General features: G+C 48.5%; 1 protein-coding gene across 3 annotated transcripts; it reads left to right on the forward strand.

Annotated features, from left to right (window-relative positions):
- Nucleotides 1-340: 340 nt before the first annotated feature.
- LOC116954022 (uncharacterized) lies at nucleotides 341-16,649 on the forward strand. Of its 3 annotated transcripts, XR_012929578.1 has the most exons (3): nucleotides 341-564; nucleotides 5,901-6,594; nucleotides 6,924-14,087. XR_012929578.1 is itself a non-coding variant. In XM_076051993.1 (2 exons), exon 1 carries the CDS (start codon nucleotides 4,525-4,527, stop codon nucleotides 5,515-5,517), a length of 993 nt encoding a protein of 330 aa, XP_075908108.1. In that variant the 5' UTR covers nucleotides 3,792-4,524; the 3' UTR covers nucleotides 5,518-6,594; nucleotides 14,983-16,649. The 3 variants fall into 3 exon arrangements, 2 of the variants coding, with proteins under 2 accessions (XP_075908108.1, XP_075908107.1); XM_076051993.1 differs by lacking the exons at nucleotides 341-564; nucleotides 6,924-14,087 and adding an exon at nucleotides 14,983-16,649 and having other exon boundaries at nucleotides 3,792-6,594; XM_076051992.1 differs by lacking the exon at nucleotides 341-564 and having other exon boundaries at nucleotides 3,792-6,594.
- Nucleotides 16,650-20,384: the final 3,735 nt, after the last annotated feature.

A 20,384-nucleotide genomic window follows, 5' to 3' on the forward strand; every position in this document is an offset into this window, starting at 1 on the left:
TGGGCGAGTCTAAGTCAGACTGTGTCCTTCATTGCAAGGCCGGCGACCCACTGGTGAGGCCTGGTGACCTTAAGTTCCGTCCCTGACGTGTGGTCCCCGACAATACACAAATGGTGACAACACCCCCCCCCACCACCACCACCATCATCATCATCATCGTGCTGCTGGCACAAACCCCCCAATTGTTTCAAATGGCGCGGCGGCACCCTACTGACACACACGCCTATGATGTCTCATCGACGAAAGTGCCCCACTCACCAACCGCACCGCCCCCTCCACCACCACCTCCACCACCACCACCCTCGCTCTGACGCGAACCGCGCCCGCTCGAAAGGAACAACAGACGGAGCGACACGTCGGGTTACAGCCGGGGAGCGCCTCGTGGTGACGATTGGCGCGGCTCGAAAGACCACTCGAGCTGGAGGTGACCCCCTCTCCCACCACCCCCCCCCCCCCCCCCAGCTCTTTCCCTGGCGGTGAGACGGCGCTGTTTCCACTCTCACGCAACAGAAAGCCGCCAACAAACCCCGACCACCTCGCCTCGCCTCGCGATCACCCCCGAAGGTTTGCTCGCCACCCACACGCCTGTCGCGATCTGTGTGCAGCCACCGTAAAGGGGGTAGGGGGGGTGGAGGAGCAGTGGGGGGGTCCTGGGATAGAGAGCAAATCAGAGTGGAGAGGAGATCGCTTTGTGGTTCCCCAAAAAGCCAGAATATCTTTCGAAACTACGATTTTCTATTTGACCAGATGAAGCCCACTGCGCAATGTAGCTCTTTTATTTTGGAAGCGAGATGTCGCTCACAAATGATAAACCAGCGAAGCGGATTGTTATTCACGTGGATATTTAGAGCAGCCAAATACTCCTGAACGCGTGTCGTTTCTAAATGTGGAGGGAAAAAAAACCGCAAGACCCGGAGACAAATCCACACGACCACGGTGAGAACACGCAAACTTCAAATATAACAGCGGGCGTCAGGGTCAGCATTTGAACCCACGACCTCCCGTAAACCATGCGAGGTAGTTAACATCTCGCGACCGCGACGCCCTCTGTAAGCGAATAAACAAAACAGGTAACGGTGCAGCCCTGCAATTGCCTGCTCACGCCACTGCTGGTAGAAGGCGCTTACCCAGTATAAAAGGGGCTGTAGAGAGAACGTCTTTTACGCTGGACAGACAGAAATTAATATGCAAAGAGGCCAATTAATTGGAGGGTGGGGGTGTGTCACAAGACATCTGGACCACCCTGTACTATGATGTGCTCATTACTGCCGGGTAGGACAGAGGCGGTTTGGGCCGTTCAAGAAACTTGACCCCGTTCCTTCAGCTGCCGCGCAGAGAGATGGGATCGAATCGTCGCCTTTTTGATTGCAAGTCACGGTGCGCCAAGACCCATTGCAGATTGAAAACTCTGTTTCTTTACAACTGCTCATTTTTTTGCGCGTGTGTGTGTTAGTGTGTTGTCGTTACCTGTGGGGAGCGGTAGTGTAGCGGTTAGTGCGCTGCGCTACGAACCTGGCGACCCGGGTTCAAATCCCGCTCATGGCCAACACCAGTGACGATTATCTCTGAACCGGTCCTGGGCCTCCCCTAGGTCGAGTCAACCTCAAATTAGCATTTGTTTGCGGTGTGTAAACATTGCTACTGGGAGACAAAGGCGGCCGGGCGTGGTGTTGGCCACCCACCCCCTCGTGTGCTGTACTGGCCTTTATAGGTGCTCGCTAACAGCACTTGCCCCTACAGTCTGTTAAGGCTATACGGGGGATCTTTTTTTGTCTTTCCCCACGCCCCCCGCTCTCCAGCCATCTCCGATGAGCACAGTTTGACAACGTACGGCGCGAAAGAAGTTCTACACACATAACACACACCACGGCAACATTTTATACACATATATATGTGTGTGCGTGCTTTGAAACGAGAATTTCCTTGCTTTCATCGCAACAACAAAACCGATAAAACAGATATGGGCACGGGCGCTGTTGGAAAGCTTTGCTGCAATCGCCACAACGGGCCGGTGTCGTGTTTTTTTGTTGCGTTCGTGTTGTAGTTCTTTGTGAAAATACTTGGACGGGTGTCCTCAAACACACGGCTGACATACCGGGGATATTTCCCAGGGGTGGCAATAAGCCCGCCTTATGGAAGCCTCCGCGCAAAGGTTAGAAGAAGTAGGGAACGCGCGGCGTGCTAAAAAAAAAAATAGAGAGAGGGAAAAAAATATATAACTTAAACGTATAAAGCGCACGGAAGGGAGCGCTGACATTTGAAAGGGCATCCGGGCCAGGCTTGGACTGAAACAGGCACGGCATGGAACGACAGATTTCTTACCCATTGGGAACCTAATAGCAGATCCCTCCGCGGTGGGGCGAAACTCACTCAATGTTCAGATATAGTCCAGCGACACCCGCATTAACACTTGGGTGCATTCATTAATTCGGAAGTGAACGCATGAATCAATGTATTCATCGATGCGTGTATTAATGGCGTCACTCTGCACGCCTCTTCTGAAGGAGAGGATCATTGGCCAGCACATTAGGCGATTAAATATATTTTTCTCTTCTTCCTGTGAGTACGGCGGGATTAATGTCAACAGCGGTGATTTGGTGCCGTAGTGCGAAACATGAAATGTAAAATATCTCACCCGCCCTAACCCCTCCCCCCTCTCCCCCCTCCTTCTCTCCCCAGTGCAATTGCACCACCTGCACACGACATATAACGGCGGATATCCTTGCTTCATGCGGGACAGCTGCTCTGTATTGAAAAGCATGCAATAACGTGTTTGTAATACTGCTGGTTGTTGTTGTTGTTGTGACGTCCTTACCCGACCTGACTGGACATCTGTGAAAAAGAGCTTCAGAGCTCATCGGATTCCTCCTGCAGTCTACATTTTCTGATTCTGACAAAAACAACAACAACAAATGCCCGTTCGAATCACTGCTCTGTCCTTTTAAACGGAACACAATTGTGCAATCGTTCCAGAGCGCAAAGACAAAGACCCCCCCACCTCCTGTATAGCCTTAACAGCCTTGTGGAGCAAGTGCGTTTAGCGAGTGGCAACCTATGAAGGCCGCACGTCACACAAGCTGGTGGGTGGGTTGAACCGAGCACTCTTTAGACACATTTACTAAGACGCGAAATGCCTCCCTATCCCCCGTAACTGATTCTTAATATCGCGTCTTTACGCGCCGCATCACGGATTGTAGAGGGGAATCGATGTTTGCCGATGCGCACGAATCCGCCGTAACGTTACGCGTCAGCGCGAGACTCCTTGCAGCCACGGGAGGCCGCTACGATCGAACCTCGAACTCGTAATCGTGGGAATTGATCGTGTCGCTGGCGAAAGCGCCCTTTTTCCAGCGTCGAGTAAAGCGCGCGTGTGCGTGGCAAGTCAGCCACGATCCAAAAAGCTGTCCAGCAATTGGTAGGTCATGGCTGATGATGTGCACAAAGGGACCGTTCATAAATGACGTCACGCACCTAGGGGGGCGTCAGACATTTGTGACGATGTGTGACGAGGGGGGGGGGAGAAGTTTGAGAAATGTGACGTCACGTAAAAATGCGCAACTTTAAATAAATATAGACAACACGTTCTACTTAATTAAATAGACTTTTTAATAAATGTTTTCTCCTACAACATCAGAGTGCAGCGCCACATTAAATACGCACTACAATGACAATAGTTTAAAGCGATTTGAAGCATGTTTTATTTTTGTGGGGGGGGGGGGTAGAGCTTTGTGACGTCATATTTGAGGGGGGTCTGACTTTTTGTGACGCCGCGTGACGAAGGGGAGGGGGGGGGGGTCAAAAATCGTCCAAAATTGCGTGACGTCATTTATGGACGGCCCCATAGCAAAACCCCAGCATCCGTGTCTGCGACGCCCACTGTGGCTGTTCCACTTATTCACGCTGTGCAGCGCTCTATGCAGTTGGTGGCACGAGGCACAAGCAAACTAATAACAGGGAGCCAGAGGGGAGGGGAACGATTCACGAAATAAAAAAAATATAATCTGGAATTTATCCACGTAATTAAATGTGCACACCCAATTAACATGCTCCGCCGAAATCAATCTCTCTCGCATCTTTGTCTCGTCGGCATTCCCTCTCGCCCTCTCTCTCTCTCTCTCCCTCCTCTCTCTCGTTCCCACCGCCCTTGAGCTGCTGCTGCTGCAGCTGTGGAATAAGAGCTTCGTGGCTCATCGGATTCTTGCAGAGCGAATCAACATTCTGAATCTGCGTTTCGCACGCGGCTCTTCTCGCCGGATCTCCGTCGCCCGTCGCCGCCTCTGCGTCTTCGATCGTTCCTCGACGTCGTCGTTCTCGATCGCTCCGAGTTCTGTCGAAACCACCGGCAACCCCTAACGCCCAGCCATCTGTGTGTGTCACCACGGCCCTCTGTGTGTGTCACCGCAGCCCACTGTGTGTGTCACCCCAGCCCTCTGTGTGTGTCACCACGGCCCTCTGTGTGTGTCACCCCAGCCCTCTGTGTGTGTCACCCCAGCCCTCTGTGTGTGTCACCACGGCCCTCTGTGTATGTCACCACGGCCCTCTGTGTGTGTCACCCCAGCCCTCTGTGTGTGTCACCACGGCCCTCTGTGTGTGTCACCCCGGCCCTCTGTGTGTGTCACCACGACCCTCTGTGTGTGTCACCACGGCCCTCTGTGTGTGTCACCACGGCCCTCTGTGTGTGTCACCCCGGCCCTCTGTGTGTGTCACCCCGGCCCTCTGTGTGTGTCACCCCAGCCCTCTGTGTGTGTCACCCCAGCCATCTGTGTGTGTCACCACGGCCCTCTGTGTGTGTCACCACGGCCCTCTGTGTGTGTCACCCCAGCCCTCTGTGTGTGTCACCCCAGCCATCTGTGTGTGTCACCACGGCCCTCTGTGTGTGTCACCCCGGCCCTCTGTGTGTGTCACCACGGCCCTCTGTGTGTGTCACCCCAGCCCTCTGTGTGTGTCACCACGGCCCTCTGTGTGTGTCACCCCTGTGTGTATGTCACCTCTGTGTGTGTGTGTGTCACCCATGTGTGTGTGTGTGACCCATGTGTGTGTGTGTCACCCCTGTGTGTGTGTCACCCCTGTGTGTGTGTGTGTCACCCCTGTGTGTGTGTGTGTCACCCCTGTGTGTGTGTGTGTCACCGATGTGTGTGTGTGTGTGTCACCCCTGTGTGCGTGTGTATCACCTCTGTGTGTGCGTGTGCGTGTGTCACCCCTGTGCATGTGTGTGTTACCCCTGTGTGTGTGTGTGTCACCCCTGTGTGCGTGTGTGTGTCACGTCTGTGTGTGTGTCACCCATATGTGTGTGTCACCTCTGTGTGTGTGTCACCCCTGTGTGCGTGTGTGTGTGTCACCCCTGTGTGTGCGTGTGTGTGTGTCACCCCTGTGTGTGTCACCCCTGTGTGTGTGTGTCACCCCTATGTGTGTGTGTGTGTGTGTCACCCCTGTGTGTGTGTGTCACCCCTGTGTGTGTGTGTCACCCCTGTGTGTGTGTGTCACCCCTATGTGTGTGTGTGTGTCACCCCTGTGTGAGTGTCTTTGTGTCACCTCTGTGTGTGTGTGTCACCCCTGTGTGTGTGTGTGTCACCCCTGTGTGTGTGTGTCACCCCTGTGTGTGTGTGTCACCCCTGTGTGTGTGTGTCACCCCTGTGTGTGTGTGTCACCCCTGTGTGTGTGTGTGTCACCCCTGTGTGTGTGTGTGTCACCCCGGCACGCGGCGTAAATCAGAGGCGGGATCGATGCGCGGCTTCGCAAAATCGCGCGAGGGTAAACGACGCCGCTCCTCGGGACATTGCCGATGAAATATAAACACAATTGTTGCGAAATTAATACTTTGTCAGTGTGTCGTCGTCAGACTGAAACACGCGTGCGCGTGCTCTCTGTCTCTCTCTCTCTGCCTGCTCCGTGTTGGGCAGCAGTGTGACTGATGTGCGCTGATGATCTGGTGGTGATCGCTGCTCACTCGCAGAAGGAAGCTGGAGGGCTCTGCTGCTGCTGCTCAACTTGGGAGCGTGCCGCTAAGTTCAGGAAAGTCTGCAAGACTATTTTTTTATTACCTTTAGCTTTCCCTTGACTATGTCCTCTCTCGTTTTTTATTTGTATATTTTTTTTTAACAGGCGTCTTGGCGTTATAGATAGAGCTACCTTCGTTTAATTCATACTGTAAAGTATTACGATGCCCTCTTTAGTGGGGGCGAGTTATTACTCGGAACATTAAATTGAATGGATGAATTAAGGTGGGGGCCTTACCATGAACCCCATAAAAACGAAACACCTGTCTGGGAATTTTGTCCCATCAAACACTCACCCCCACCCCTCAAATCCCCATTGTTGATGGTGGTTGTTGTTGATTTCTCTGTTGTTGTTGTTGTTGATCTCTCTGTTGTTGTTGAGCTCTCTGTTGTTGTTGATCTCTTTGTTGTTGTTGATCTCACTGTTGTTGTTATTGATCTCCCTGGAACGTAGGGGAGCCGCAGTGTAAGTGGTTAGCGCACTGTGCGTTATGAAGCCAGCGACCCCGAGTTCGATTCCAGCTCACGGCCACCACCAACACCAGCGACAGCGGCTATCTGAACCGGTCCCTGTGCCTGTAGGTCGACTCATCCTCAAGTGAGTACCTCGTGCGAAGTGTTCACATCGCCACTGGGGAGACAAAGACGGCCGGGAGTGGCGCTGGCCACCCCACCCCCTCGTGCGCCGTGCCATCCTCCATAGGTGCTGCTCGCTAACAGCGCTTGCAAGGCTGTTGAGGCTCTACGGGAGATGTTTGCGCTCTTGAAGGAACGCACAATTGTGCCTCATTTATAGACAAAGCAAGCGATTCGAACACACACGCATTGTTGTTGTCGCACGGTTTTCAAGGCAGAGCAGCTTGCCCGCATGATTATGCACAACCCCTGCCAAGCCACAGCCTTCACCCCCCCCACCCCCCGACACAGTTGCCAGAGCATCGGTCCCTGGACAGAAGCTCCCTCCTTCACTCTGCTGTCCGGATTTGGGACTGCCTCCCTGGTCAACACATCGTCGGCGATATCACCGGTTCGAGTCTTCGAGTCCTGCAAATGACAAGCTCACAACATGTGGGACATTTCCTAACCTCACCGCACGCCTTACAGTGACTGAGTCTTTGAGCTGCTGCGAACCAATGATTATGCCGATCAGATGGACTAATATTCTTTGGGTCTGTCGGTAAAGCCACGTAGATAGGTTCAAAGAAAATAACAAAACAACAACAAAAACACTTGTTATCTTTTGGTTATTTTGTTATTTCATTTCAACCTATCTACGTGACCTTACCGAAAGACCCAGATAATATGAATTCCTGCAGTCACGAAAGCTTTAAGTCAAGATGTAGATGGACTAATGTCTGATGTGGCTCTTGTTCACAATTCACCCAATACAAAATCATAGGATATCCACCGTTACAATATTGTACGGTGACTATTAAGGTTTATATAGCGCATGTCAAAAAATGCGTCTATCTCTCAAGGCGCTGTTCTGAAACGGTGGGCATGTTTGTTTGTCTTAGCTGCGTGTGACGTTTTCCTGCTCATAATCAGAATTTGTTTCTATATTGGAGGAATGTGATGAGCTATAAAGCTGTTTTTTTCACGGATGTCCACTCATTAGTGCATCGGTATTCATCACTCCTGTACTGCTCCGAGCCAACGGTGGGAATTCCACGCCGCTATGTCGAGACCGAGTCTATCCTTAGGACAAGCACTTATGAATTCCCCGCAAATTGGTACTCATGTGTATGTACCTGTAGGCATGTTGAACTTATTTGTGTATGTATGGATGCATGTTGAACTTCTTTTGCGATGTACATAGCCAACCTCGCTAATCGGAGGTGTCGGGGCAAGGACAGCAAACTGAACACACAAACGAAAAAAAAAACAGTTCTAAAGAAATGCGAAACGAGTATTCAATCTCGCGTGGGCTTCGCGATGGTGCCTAGGGGAGGATGGCATCGCTCAGGTGGACTGGGGGTTCCGTTGTGGCTGCATCGACGCTCGACGCTGATCAGGCCTCGGTCACCGACGCGCGCGCCTTCAGGCAAGGCTCTCGACGTTTCGAGCGCCGTGGCCGAGAACACGAAAAATTCATTAATCATTGCTTTCCCCTCTCTTGTCAAGGAGCTGAGCTGAGAGCGAGAGAGAGCGAGTTAGCGAGTGTGTGTGCCAAGTCGTTTATAAAGGGGGGTGGGTGGTGGGAGGTTATCGGTGAGTAGCGAGCGGCGTGCATTCGTAATGGGGCTCGTTACAGCAGCGCCGGTCGCGGGGAGGGGTGGGGGGGTGGTGAGGGGCCTCCGACGTGCCACGACGTGCGGGGAGACGGGCGGCAGGCGCCGCGGCATTTGCGAGAGTTTGACGAGGCGGATGCTTTGGCGGAAGGCAATTACCGGGCGGCAGAGGAGACGAGAGCCGGAGGCGCGCGGCATTCAGACCCAAGCGGTGGGGCCCATCCAGTGCCGGATTGTTCTCGTGGCAAAACGTAGCCGCATAATGTAGTAGCTACACTCGTAGTAGCTACACGTGCAGTAGCCACGGGAGCTACGCACTTTCAAGGGCCCCGCGCTAAATGATTTCAAGCTGTCAATTCCGGTTCAGTGATTCTGCACTTGCTCTATCGCTATAGTACTATACCGCCTTCAAGTTTTTTTTATGAACGACTGGGTGTTTAATGTGAGCGATTTGTCGTATTATTTGGCTGTGTAGCAAATGAAAAAAATACAGTGACTTTAACACGCACGTAAAACATGTGTGTTTTAATATTTATGTTTTTTTTGTAATTTAGGGCCCCTTTATAACATGTGCTACAGGCCCCGCACTAGCTTAATCCGGCACTACTTAGATGGCCTTGGATTCGGTTTTAATCGCCGTGGCTCATCGAGCCAGACTAAGGCTACCAAAGCGTTAGGCGTTAATTCACGAGATTCACGGTGGGGGGAGGGACACTGCGCCTTTCCCTACGGGGTCCAGAGAGCGGCAGAGCCGTCAAGTGTCGCAGGCAGTGGAAATGAAATTGGTGACCAGGAAGAGGGCAGATAATTGGAAGAAGGTTTGGGCCCCATTTGTTTCCCTTGCGTGCCACCCACGACACACCACCGTGCAGACCACGGTCCTCCCATTGAGAGAGAGAGAGATGAACAACACAATAATAATAATTCACCACTCACAATTCCTTGCACACAGATGGCCCTCCTGCGGAACTCGGAGCGCCCCTTATTTACTGAGGGTACGCCTAACTCCTTTTTAATATAAACAAAGCACTTTTTAAACGGACCAATCCATTGCGGCGAGATCGATTATGCCCAGGTCACCGCAGCGGGAGACGGATTCATCTCAGGCACCCGCGGGGTCCATGGATGCAAACGGGCCGGAGAAATGAAGTTGTGACAAGGTGAGGATTACACTTGCCTTGTCGCCTGCAGCAGCAGCAGCAGTAGCAGCAGTAGCAGTAGCAGCAGCAGTAGTAGCAGCAGTAGAAATATCAGTAGTAGTAGCATCAGAAGTAGCATCAGTAGTAGCGGCAGTAACAGCAGTAGTAGCAGCAGCAGTATCAGCACCAACAGTAGCAGAAGTAGCAGCAGTAGCAGCATCAGTAGTTGTAGCAACAGTAGTAGCATCAGTAGGAGCAGCAGCAGTGGTAGTAGCATCAGTAGCAGCAGCAGTAGCAGCAGTAGTAACAGCAGCAGTAGTAGCAGCATCAGCAGCAGTGGTAGTAGCATCAGTAGCAGCAGTAGTAGCATCAGTAGGAGCAGCAGTAGCAGCAGCAGCGGTAGTAGCATCAGGAGCAGCAGTAGTAACAGCAGCAGCAGAAGTAGCAGCATCAGCAGTAACAGCATCAGCAGCAGCCGCGAATTCAAATATCGGGATGCAGCGGCTGTCTGGCCGGGATGTGCAGATCACATCAGCAAATTGGGAGACCTCTTCGGGCACTACAAAATGCTGAATGTCAGCGAAGTCTGCCTTTTTTGCCTCCAAAAATATATATAAAAAACCCCTATATACTTTTTATTTTTTCAAGTAAAGCAGCCGTTCTGTCACGAGGTGAAGAACGCAGTCGGAAATCTCGCCGTGGAGGTGGATATCCACGGAGCTACCCTCCCGGCCCCCCCCCCGCAGGAGTGGGGCAGAACATTCGCGCTCGCTCCGCACGCGAGAGGAATGCGCGTTGCATGACAATCGAACTGATATTTCATTCGTAAAGATCCGGAACTTATCTGATGTAAGTGCAGTATTAAATGGAATGCCGTGGGGATTTATTGTCGTGTGCGTGTGTGCGTGGTTATCGGGAGCGGTAGTGTAGCGGTTAGCGCGCTGGGCTATGAACCTGGAGACGCGAGTTCGATTCCCGCTCACGGTCAACACCTGTGACGATTATCTGAACCGGTTCTGGGCCTCCCCTAGGTCGACTCAGCCTCAAATGAGTACCTGGTGCGGTGCGTAACATTGCCACTAGGGAGACAAAGGCGGCCGGGAGTGGCTTCTGGCCACCCACCCCCTCGTGTGCCGTTCCTCACACGCCGCTGCATGGGATTGAACCCAGGTTCTTGGCGTGTGCCAGCTTGGCACCCACACCATGGAGCGAAACGTCGGACGTCGTTCCAAAAACGACACGCAGTTTGACCGGGTCAACACGCCAACGCTTCAGCTCCCGAAGAAGCACGTGGGCGTGAAACGTCGGACCTCGTGCCGGAACGAGGGGAAGAGCTGACCGACGATACGTCACAGTACTCGAATTGTAAATGTTGTGGGTTTACTCTCCAACACACCGGCGTATGCTGAACTAGTAACGAATTGGCACGTTTTGTTTACGGGACAAACATCACTAATTGTCTGTGTCGGGTGGTGACCGGTTTTACGACACATTTACATTCACGCAATCTAACCCAACAAACAACAAAAAAACTCTATTATGGATGGTAAAAAAAGTAAACCCATCGCTTTATTCGTAGATATACCACTTCCTTCGCTCCCTCAAGAATAATGAAATTGGACCGTCGTGCAGCCACTAAATTTAATTGGGTGTAACTACAGTGAAGCGCTTAGGGGTTTAACAACGCCGGATAGACTTAATTTGTATTTACCGCCATTGGATTCAACACAACAAAAAAGGAAGCAAACCGAGCGTGGCCCGTATGGTCCGCGGGTCAAAGGTCACGGCTGCGAACGCTCCGTCTGGAGGTGCCCAGGGTTCGTAATGACGTTATACATTTTTATTTATTATTTTTTTTTATGTTTCACCCGGACAATCCCTTGAGATTGAACGCCTCATTTTGCGAGGATGTCCAGGGGGGTGTCGATTGACACGTACGGAGCAAAACACGGATCGACACGTAACTGATTTATTATTTAAAAAATCTAACTTACGCAGTACCATTCAACATCATACCCAGCCAAGCAAATGAAGTAATCCTATTATATATTACTTATATATTCACCTTCAACACATGTGTGTTGTGAAATATATTTGTTTATCCGGCCTGCACTAATCTTTCTGTAATTAATTATTGCTTTCTTCGTACACGTTTGAATTATGGTGATGATGATGATGCTGTAATGATAAAACGAATGCAATTTGTGACGTGCACAAAATTTCAGCGGTACAAAAAGTATATGCACTTCGACTCGGAGGTCCGAGGCCAAGGTCGGTGCTGCGTGAAAGCCAGGCGAAAGAGGTGGGACCTTTAACAAAAGAGGCGAGTCCTTTAACAATGAGATGATGCTTTGCCAATTAGGTGTGGCCTTTAACAAAGAGGTCTGGTGTTGTATATATATAGGCCTTTTTCCAAAAAAATAATATTAACAATAATTCTGCCATTTGTTTAATAATAATAATCGATGAAATAAATAAATTAACCACCCTCAAACCCGCTACCTCCCACAAGCACCAAGCATCTGGAGGTCGTAAAAATCCATTACATAATAAACTCCGGAGCAAAGGTAGGTTAACGACGACGATCTGCAAAATCTCCAGATTGCCAAATGACCGTATGCCATGACCTGCTTGGCGCTTTGGACAGTTCACAAACAAATATCCAGAATCACAGGCACGGACACAGAGCACAGGGAAAACGGACATTATAACTGATATATATTTTTGTTTGTACGGAAAAAGTTGAAGCTTGGCTATAAGAATAAGTCGACATTATTGACTGCAGTATTCCTTATATTATTTCTTATCGTATCTTTCTATCTACGTGACTTTACCAAGAGAACCAAAGTGCATGAGTTCGTGCAATCACGAAAACTTAAGTCCAAACTAAGCTGTATCTCTGGCCTCGAGAATAAAACGCACGGATCCCTGGATGCAGACAGTGAGCAAAAAGTAATAAAACCCTTGAAATACCGGAGGTAACATCTAATGACATTACAAATCTTGGTTAAACATGAACCAAATAATAATCACAAGAGATTAGACCTGGGGTAACTCAAAAGAGATACAAGAAAATAGGTCAAACACACAAGACCAGAGCTTGGCTGTGTTTAACTCCAGCGCAGTCTTCGAGACAGTCTGGTCCCCTTCACCTGATGAAGGCCGCTTGTGTTGTGGCCGAAACGTCGTGATTTTTGTTGTTTTATTTTTTTACCTACGTGACTTTACCGAATAGAACCAAAGAGTACAGATAATATGTATTCCATGAAATCAGAGCCTCCCCGGCCGCCTTTGTCTTCCAACAATTTGACACAAACACATGGTAGCCATAAAATAGGTATGAAGGGAGAGTGCCTCCCCTCCCTAATAGGAGAGACCACGAAGAGAGGGGTTGGAAATGCAAACAAACAAAATGTGATGGTAAAACAGTCAAAGGTCAAAGGTCAAAAGGGGGGGGGGGCAAGCAGCCAGGCCGCTGCTGCCACGGGAGGAGGACGGTCACAGAGGGCATCTGTTGTTTTTTTCTCTCTCGCAAGAGACGCGGAGAGAGGAGACAGAATTTCACATTTAAGCTCGGCAAGGGACATCTCGACACAGCAGCTCGGCAAGGGACAGCTCGGAAGAGGACAGCAAGCCAGCTCCGGGTGTGGTGCATCGCAGAGAAGAGGGGCGAGGTGATGCTCTGTGCTGAGTTCGGCATGGACCGACAGAGCGTCGCTGGAAAGTTATTCCCAGCGTCAAGCAATCAACCTCGAGAAAGGGCGGAGAGTGCCAAGCATCGACCAAGCCAGCGTCGCAGAGAACCAGCTGCACGCGCAATCGGCACCGCCACAGAGAGAGACGGAGCAAGAGAGAGCGCGCAGCAGCGCCACCGAGCGAGGGTGCCAGCTGCCAGCGGACAAGCGTTATGCCGACTCGGCTCATCCAGCAGGGGAAAGAGCCTGACCGGCCGCCCGTGAGCGAGAGTGTCAGCGCCAGCGAGCGCGCCGTGGGTTCCACCCACAGGCACACCGAGCGGCACCGGCTGGGAACCAAGACGAGAGTGAGGAACTACAGCCAGCGGTCGAGCTGCTGGCGCTATCTGACGACGAGATCATCGCGCATCGACGGCGAGCGTCGTGCCGACTCTTCCAGCCAGCTGTGGACAGAAACTGTGGCCGGTCCCCCGAGCAAGAGAGAGAGAGCGAAGCCGTTTGTACGACCCTCCCCCACACTCACACCCTCACGACGCATCGCCCGGCGTCCGCTTTACGCAAAGAATTGAACAATTGGCAAAGAAGACACGCAGCACGCATATCGGGACAAATAAGATCGTTCCAAAAAGTTACCTTTGTGTTTCAAGAAGGGTTGCCATTCCAAGGTGGTGCGTTAAATATCAACTGATCTTGAAGAACATTGCTGCCCATTGAGTTACGTGGATACGGTCATTTAGAAGTATTTTAGTCGTTCGTTTTTTATTGCATAATCTTACCAATGAATTAATTGATATCTGCTCTTGCCCTTCGGGACATGTTTATTTATTGCTCTTCGTATGCTCGCGTACTCTGAGGAATAATCGATTGTACTCTTACCCAGTTAACAAACGTAACCATTGAGGGTTAAATGTATGGATCGATGAGGGGAACATCTCCAGGAGTACTGTGTTGACAATTCCAAGCATAAGAGATCGCATATAAGAGTGTTAAGGTTTTGTTTAGAAATTAAAATTGCTTAACAGAGAAGTGTCTGAGTGGTCCTTCTTAAGTTTATGCAAAATAATCTTAATTATAAGAACTGTATCCTGCGGTGAGATTTGAATTTGGAGACCTGATATGAACACACTAAGACATAATGCGTAAATGTTAAAGCGAGAATAATTGTATTATACCGATTGATAATACAACCCTAGACAACGAAGCCGAGCTTAATCTAGCATACTTACATCACACCTGCATAACTTCATACAATTAATTGTCTTATTCCGATTAAAAATACTACCCTCGACAACGAGGTTGAACCTAATTATCATAACTGCGTACATTAGCATAATCGCATGCAATCGAATTACTTTATACGATTACACCTTCAAAATTAGCATAATTTATGCGCATAATTACATCAATTACTTTTCCAATTTTTTTATTTTCATTAAAATTTTCAATACCCGGCATATACAGCAGTGGCCTTTAACAAAGATGGTGAGTCCTTTAACAATGAGATGAGGCTTTGCCAATTAGGTGTGGCCTTTAACAAAGATGGTGAGTCCTTTAACACAGCGGTGTGGTTTTTAACAAAGAGGGGAGGCCTTTAACAAGCATGTATTGTCTTTGTATTGTTTTTTGTTGTGACTTTCTGACCCGCCCCTACTGGACATCTGTGAGTTTTATAGCTCATCGGAATCCTGCTGCAGTCTAAATAGAGATTCTGATTCGGAAGAAGTGTCTCCTAAAAGTCGTATAGACTCAACGCTTCTGCTGCTGCTGCAGCAGGAGGATGGTGATGATGAGGATGATGATGGTGACGATGAAGATAATGAGGATAGTGATGATGGGGAGGATAGTGGTTATGATGATGAGGATGGTGATAATGATGAGGATGGTGATGATGATGACGGTGACGATGATGTCCGCGTTCCAGACGGCGGGGGCCTGCCACGGAGAAATGACGCCCGATCAGTGGCCACGCTCCGCCCGCTCCTCCCGCTCCTCGGTTTCGCAGACAGGGAGGAGCTTCATCCGGCACGGGGCCCATCGAGTCGGCGGCGTGCAGGCGGTGTGACTGCACTGGCGGTGGGGTTGGGGAGGCGGTTACAAAGAGCCTCGATTTACTCATTGCTTTTTTCGGTAAAGTCACGTATGTAGAAATACAATACAATTATTTTAAAACGAAAAAACAATCACGACGTTTCGATCACAACGCAAGATCGCTTGCGTGACTTTACCGAAAAAAACAATGAGTAATTTTATGCAGTCACGAAAGCTTTAATACTTTTTTTAGCCTCGATTTAATTTGTCGCACCAGGGCCCGTGCCCACTCAGCTGTGCCACTGGGGTTTTGTTGTCTTTAAAAGTATTTTGTGAACAAGACGGTTCCGGCACGCAACACAGAGGGTACTGAAACGAGGTCGTCACCAGCACAAACACACATTACGGATTAACAGTGCAATGGAAACCTGTCTTAAATCGCATGCTTAAAAAAAGAATTCAATAAACTCTTGCAACTCCCTGGTGTCTTCCTAAGCTCTGATAGCCCTGTAGAAGAAAGATACAAAAGGGGAGAGAGGCGGAGGGGGCGGGGGGTACTTAAATGCCCTCACGATCCCCTTCAGAAATAATGCTCCACTTGAGAAGAGGTAGCGAAGGGGTTCCATGTTTTGGTGGTAAGGAGGTTAAATCTTGACTTAGAGCTATCGTGACTGCAGGAATTCATATTCGTTGGGTCTATCGGTAAAGTCACGTAGATAGGTTCAAAGACTATATCTACGTGACTTTACCGAAAGACCCAAAGAATATGTAAGGTGGTTGTGAGTTGGGGTTGCTGTGGAGAGCTCTCGTTGCCACGAGGCAAGCTGCTGGGTCCCCACGGTGTAAAGGTAAAGCCCTCGTCTTACTCTGCACAGGGGCTAACAGTTGACACCACCACGTGGTGTCAACTGCTGCCCGTTGGGACGGTCACGCGTTCTCGACTCGTGTTCTCGACGCATGTTCGACTCATGTTCTCGACGTATGTTCGACTCATGTTCTCGACGCATGCTCGACACATGTTCGACACGTGTTCTCGACTCACGTGTTCGACTCACGTGCCCGACTCGCGTTTTCGAATCGTGTTCTAGACTCATGTTTCTCGACACATGCTCGACTCACGTGCATGCTTAAACCATTGCCAGGAGTTAAACTCATGCGGCTGGGCTCGTAGCCAGTGAGTGCGTGCGCGAACAACTGCCACGAGCCCACCGCGGACGGTGGTAATTAATGTCCACGTGTGCTCATTACCTGCGTGGCCTTTCGTTAAACACATTTCTGATCTCTCATATCCATCAAGAGACGGTTTGCTGGGCTGTTCTGCATCTATAATAATAATACTCACCCTTGACTTGAGATCGGTTAGAAACTCCCCTTTAACGGCAGTCAAAACACAGCGCACAGTACTTTAATCTCGCTTTCCGCCCCCTGTCTACGCAGACGGTATACGTTTCAGTTTCATTTTCAGTTTCATTTATTTGGTATAGCCCTGTGAGCCATTTGGCTCTTGGATCGGGTGCAACCACAACAAACAAAAATAAATAAAAACATGAACAAGAAAAACATCTTTGAGTGACTATGCGAAAACAGAAAAATTCAGGAAAAATAGCAAAAACTTACAGAAAAAGCACCGTACACCAACGCTGTGTGCAAAAATCCCAGTGGGATGCAAGTCAAACAACAACAACAACAACCACAAGACAACTTAGATTAAAGCCATCAGTTTAACTCCGTACTACAAGAAACAAACATGGCTTCAACCACAGCCAGCCTATCGGCATGTTGCATGTGCTGGTGGGGCAAAGAGTGGGTAACTCCCGAGGCCTCCTCCCTCCACATTAAACAAAAAAATAATCCCTCCACGTGTAAAGAAACGCGCTTCGATATTTTTGAGATAATTTCGCCGCTTTAAATGTCCGCGCAATGAGTCACTTGCTTGAGCTGTCATTTGTGGCCAGGTTGTTTACTAAAAATAAGAAGCTAATAGGGCAGTGGGCTTTACCTGGTAAGAAAAACATTATTGTCGTTTCATTTGCATATACATTTTTAAAGGATGTGTTTACCTTTCCTGTACCTTTGCACTCCTTTCGTGTTTTTTTGTATCGTCTGTTGTTGTCACGTTCTTACCCACCCCTAATGGACATCTGTGAAAAAAAGAGCTTCATAGCTCATCGGATTCCTCCAGCAGTATACAACTCAAGATTCTGTGTGGCAAGCGTGAAAGTAGTCGGCCAAAACACCGTCTATCTAGAGGTTCTGTCTTAAGCTCCCTCTAGTGGAGGTCCTTCCGCCAGCGGTTCAGTTTAAGTTTTCAGTTTATTTATTTTCAGTCAATTTATGTTGGTATAGCCCTGTGAGCCATTTGGCTCTTGAATCGGGTGCAACCACAACAAACAAAAAAAACAAAAACACGAACAAGAAAAACATCTTAAAGTGACTATGTGACTGTGCAAACAGAAAATCCATGGAAAAAAACCGTCAAAATATTCCTGAAAAAAGCACCGTACACCAACGCTGTGTGCAAAAAATCCCAGTGGGATGCAAGTCAAACAACAACAACCACAAGAAAACTTAGATTAAGGCCATCAGTCTAACTCCGTACTACAACAAAACATGTCCAAACCAAATTTTTTTTTCGAAATCACCAAAAAAATGTAAACCATAAATGCAACGTCACAGTGATCACAGGGACTGTGACCGAATTTTTACAATAAACTACATAAATAACATGTAACACCAAATCCTAGAGCCATAGCTGGCTGCATGAGTTACTCCACAACAACAGAAGCATCAGTCGGAGTATCAAATTTTTCAATGCACCTTTAAGTTCATCACGCTAAATCAAAATACAGATAATACTTTGCAGCGTCATCTGGAGCGAAACATTTTTCTTTATTTTATGCCAATGAACAGCAGTGGCAGCTAGGGGTGTACAACCCTTCTAGAGCAGTTTTGAGTAAATATCTCATTGGTAGCGATTCAAGTTGCAGTTTATTGGCAATAGCATTCCAAACCCTGGGGGCATCAATAGCAAAGGCCCTTCCTCCAGTTTTTGTACGGCAATAGGGAATGTGAAGCTGGTAAATGAGCGAAGACCTGAGGTCAAATTTGTTCGTTGAAACAGAGAGGAGATCCATCAGGTAGTCTGCGGATTTTTTTGTAAGTACATCGTGAATAGATAAGATCTGGTGTAGAAACCGTCGAACATTAAGAGATGTTAAGTTTGACCCAATGTAGAGATCACAGTGGTGAGTCCTATATGGGCAGTTCAATGTAAATCTTAAGGCCGAGTGATAGATGGAATCAAGCTTCTTCAGTACAGTACTTGGGGCTGATTTATACACGATGTCACAGTAGTCAAGTAGAGGCAGTATGGTAGCTTTTATCAGTTCCAAAGGGAACATTGGGGGGAAGCAGTGTTTGTGTCGATACAGAAAACCAATTTTTATTTTTGTCTTTTTACCAATATAATCAATGTGATGTTCAAAATTCAGTTTTGAATCCAGGATGACCCCAATATACGTATAGATCTTGACTTGTCTATTTGATAATTATTTAAGGAATGTAATTGGGGAAAAATAACTTCCTGCTTTAGTTGTGGTGAGAAGCATAGCACCTTGGTTTTGGAGGTATTCAGGACTAGTTTAAGAGCAACTAGCTGATGTTGTAGTTTGTTGAAATCACCCTGTAGCTTAGCAATCACGTCATCCGGAGAGCGGCCAGCAGTAATCAGTATCGTGTCATCTGCAAAAAGATTTACCCTGGAATGATCCAGGTCAGTGCCCAAGTCATTGACATAAAGAAAGAACAAAAGGGGGCCGAGGATGGAACCCTATGGATCCCGTTTTGTTATCTTAACACTGTTTGACCTCCAACCATCTGTGAATACAGTTTGGGTGCGAGAAAAGAGGTAATTTTGTAACCATTTTACTGCGTTTTCGGAAAAACCGAGGCAACTTAGTTTACTAAGCAGGGTGTTGTGGTCCACTGTATCAAAAGCTTTGGACAGGTCTAGAAAAAGACAGACACAGTACTGCTTATTATCAAAGCTACTGTAAATGTGATTCAGATAGTCTAATGCACCAGATGTGGTGCTGTATTTTTTTCGGAACCCAGATTGTTTTAGATGTAGTAGATTGTTGGTGGACAGGAAACTGCAAATTTGGTAATTAGCAGCGGTGACATGACCAGGACATTGCATGGGCTGCGCCTTTAAAATCTCCATCGATGTACTCAACTGTGATCTGCAATGGGGACTCTGAACGTAAATGACGACGATAGAAAAAAAAACTTCTTCTGAAAGTCAACTGCAACCACGACAACACACGACATATCTGCTCACCCCGAGCTCGACGTGGTCTGATAGTGGCATTGTCTTTGTACTGTTCGCGTTTTAGCGTTCGCTGGTCTGACACTGGTGAGACGAGGCCATCAAGAAGGCTGTCTCTGGTGTAGGCCAATCAGTTTCAAAGACAACGCAAACATTATGAGAGCATGTTTTTTTTGTTGTTCGCATGTTCACCACAAGCACTGTGTGTGGTTAGGGCAGACTTTATTCCTTGCAAAAGATTTCTATTTGGTGTTTGAAGATCTCAACGTCTCTTGTTTTATTGCCAGAAAGGGTAAAACCTATTCTTATTTTTTTATACTTTGATACTGGCAAGAAAAAAAGGGTCCCATAATATAACCACGATAACAATGAGGGCACTTCGCCAGTTTGAAGTGTCTGGAAATGAAAAATTGTGGGCACTGCATAATTTATGCCTTACCAAACGACGACTTCCAGTTTGATTTAAATGTGGGGGTGGGGGAGGCTTTTAATGAGCAATTGAATCAGCATTTGGATGAGAAATTGAATGAGCAATTGAAAGAACAATTGAATGAGCAATGGAATGAGACATTGAATGGGCAATTGAACGCGCAATTCAATGAGCAATCGGATGAGAAATTGAATGAGCAATCGAATGAGCAATTGAATGAGGGATCCCTGAAGGCGGTGGCCATATGAACTTGCACGACGTTCAGCCGCTGCAATCAAAGCGAACGAACCCCATTTCCCGCCCATGCCGCTCACTCAAAGTCCGCTTCGGAATTTGACCTTTGGAGATTTAATTTCCAAATCGCTAATTTCTAACCTAATTAACCCGCGTGAAACCTCAATTATTTACAGAGAGCCGCTCGCCTTGGTAATGACGCTGAGAGGTAGCGCCCCCCCCCCTCGCCCCCCCCCCCCCACTCCTCGCTCATTGCCCTTCTCGCGAAACGAGCCGAGCCACCGTTCCGACTCTCAGTCACTTA

Source organism: Petromyzon marinus, chromosome 53 (assembly GCF_048934315.1).
Source record: "Petromyzon marinus isolate PM22_M1 ecotype Great Lakes invasive population chromosome 53, UKy_Petmar_22M1.pri1.0, whole genome shotgun sequence".
Classification (NCBI taxonomy): domain Eukaryota; kingdom Metazoa; phylum Chordata; class Hyperoartia; order Petromyzontiformes; family Petromyzontidae; genus Petromyzon; species Petromyzon marinus.

Coding starts and splice junctions, on each gene's coding strand:
- LOC116954022 (XM_076051993.1), top strand. CDS start 4,525: ATGTCACCACGGCCCTCTGTGTGTGTCACCCCAGCCCTCTGTGTGTGT.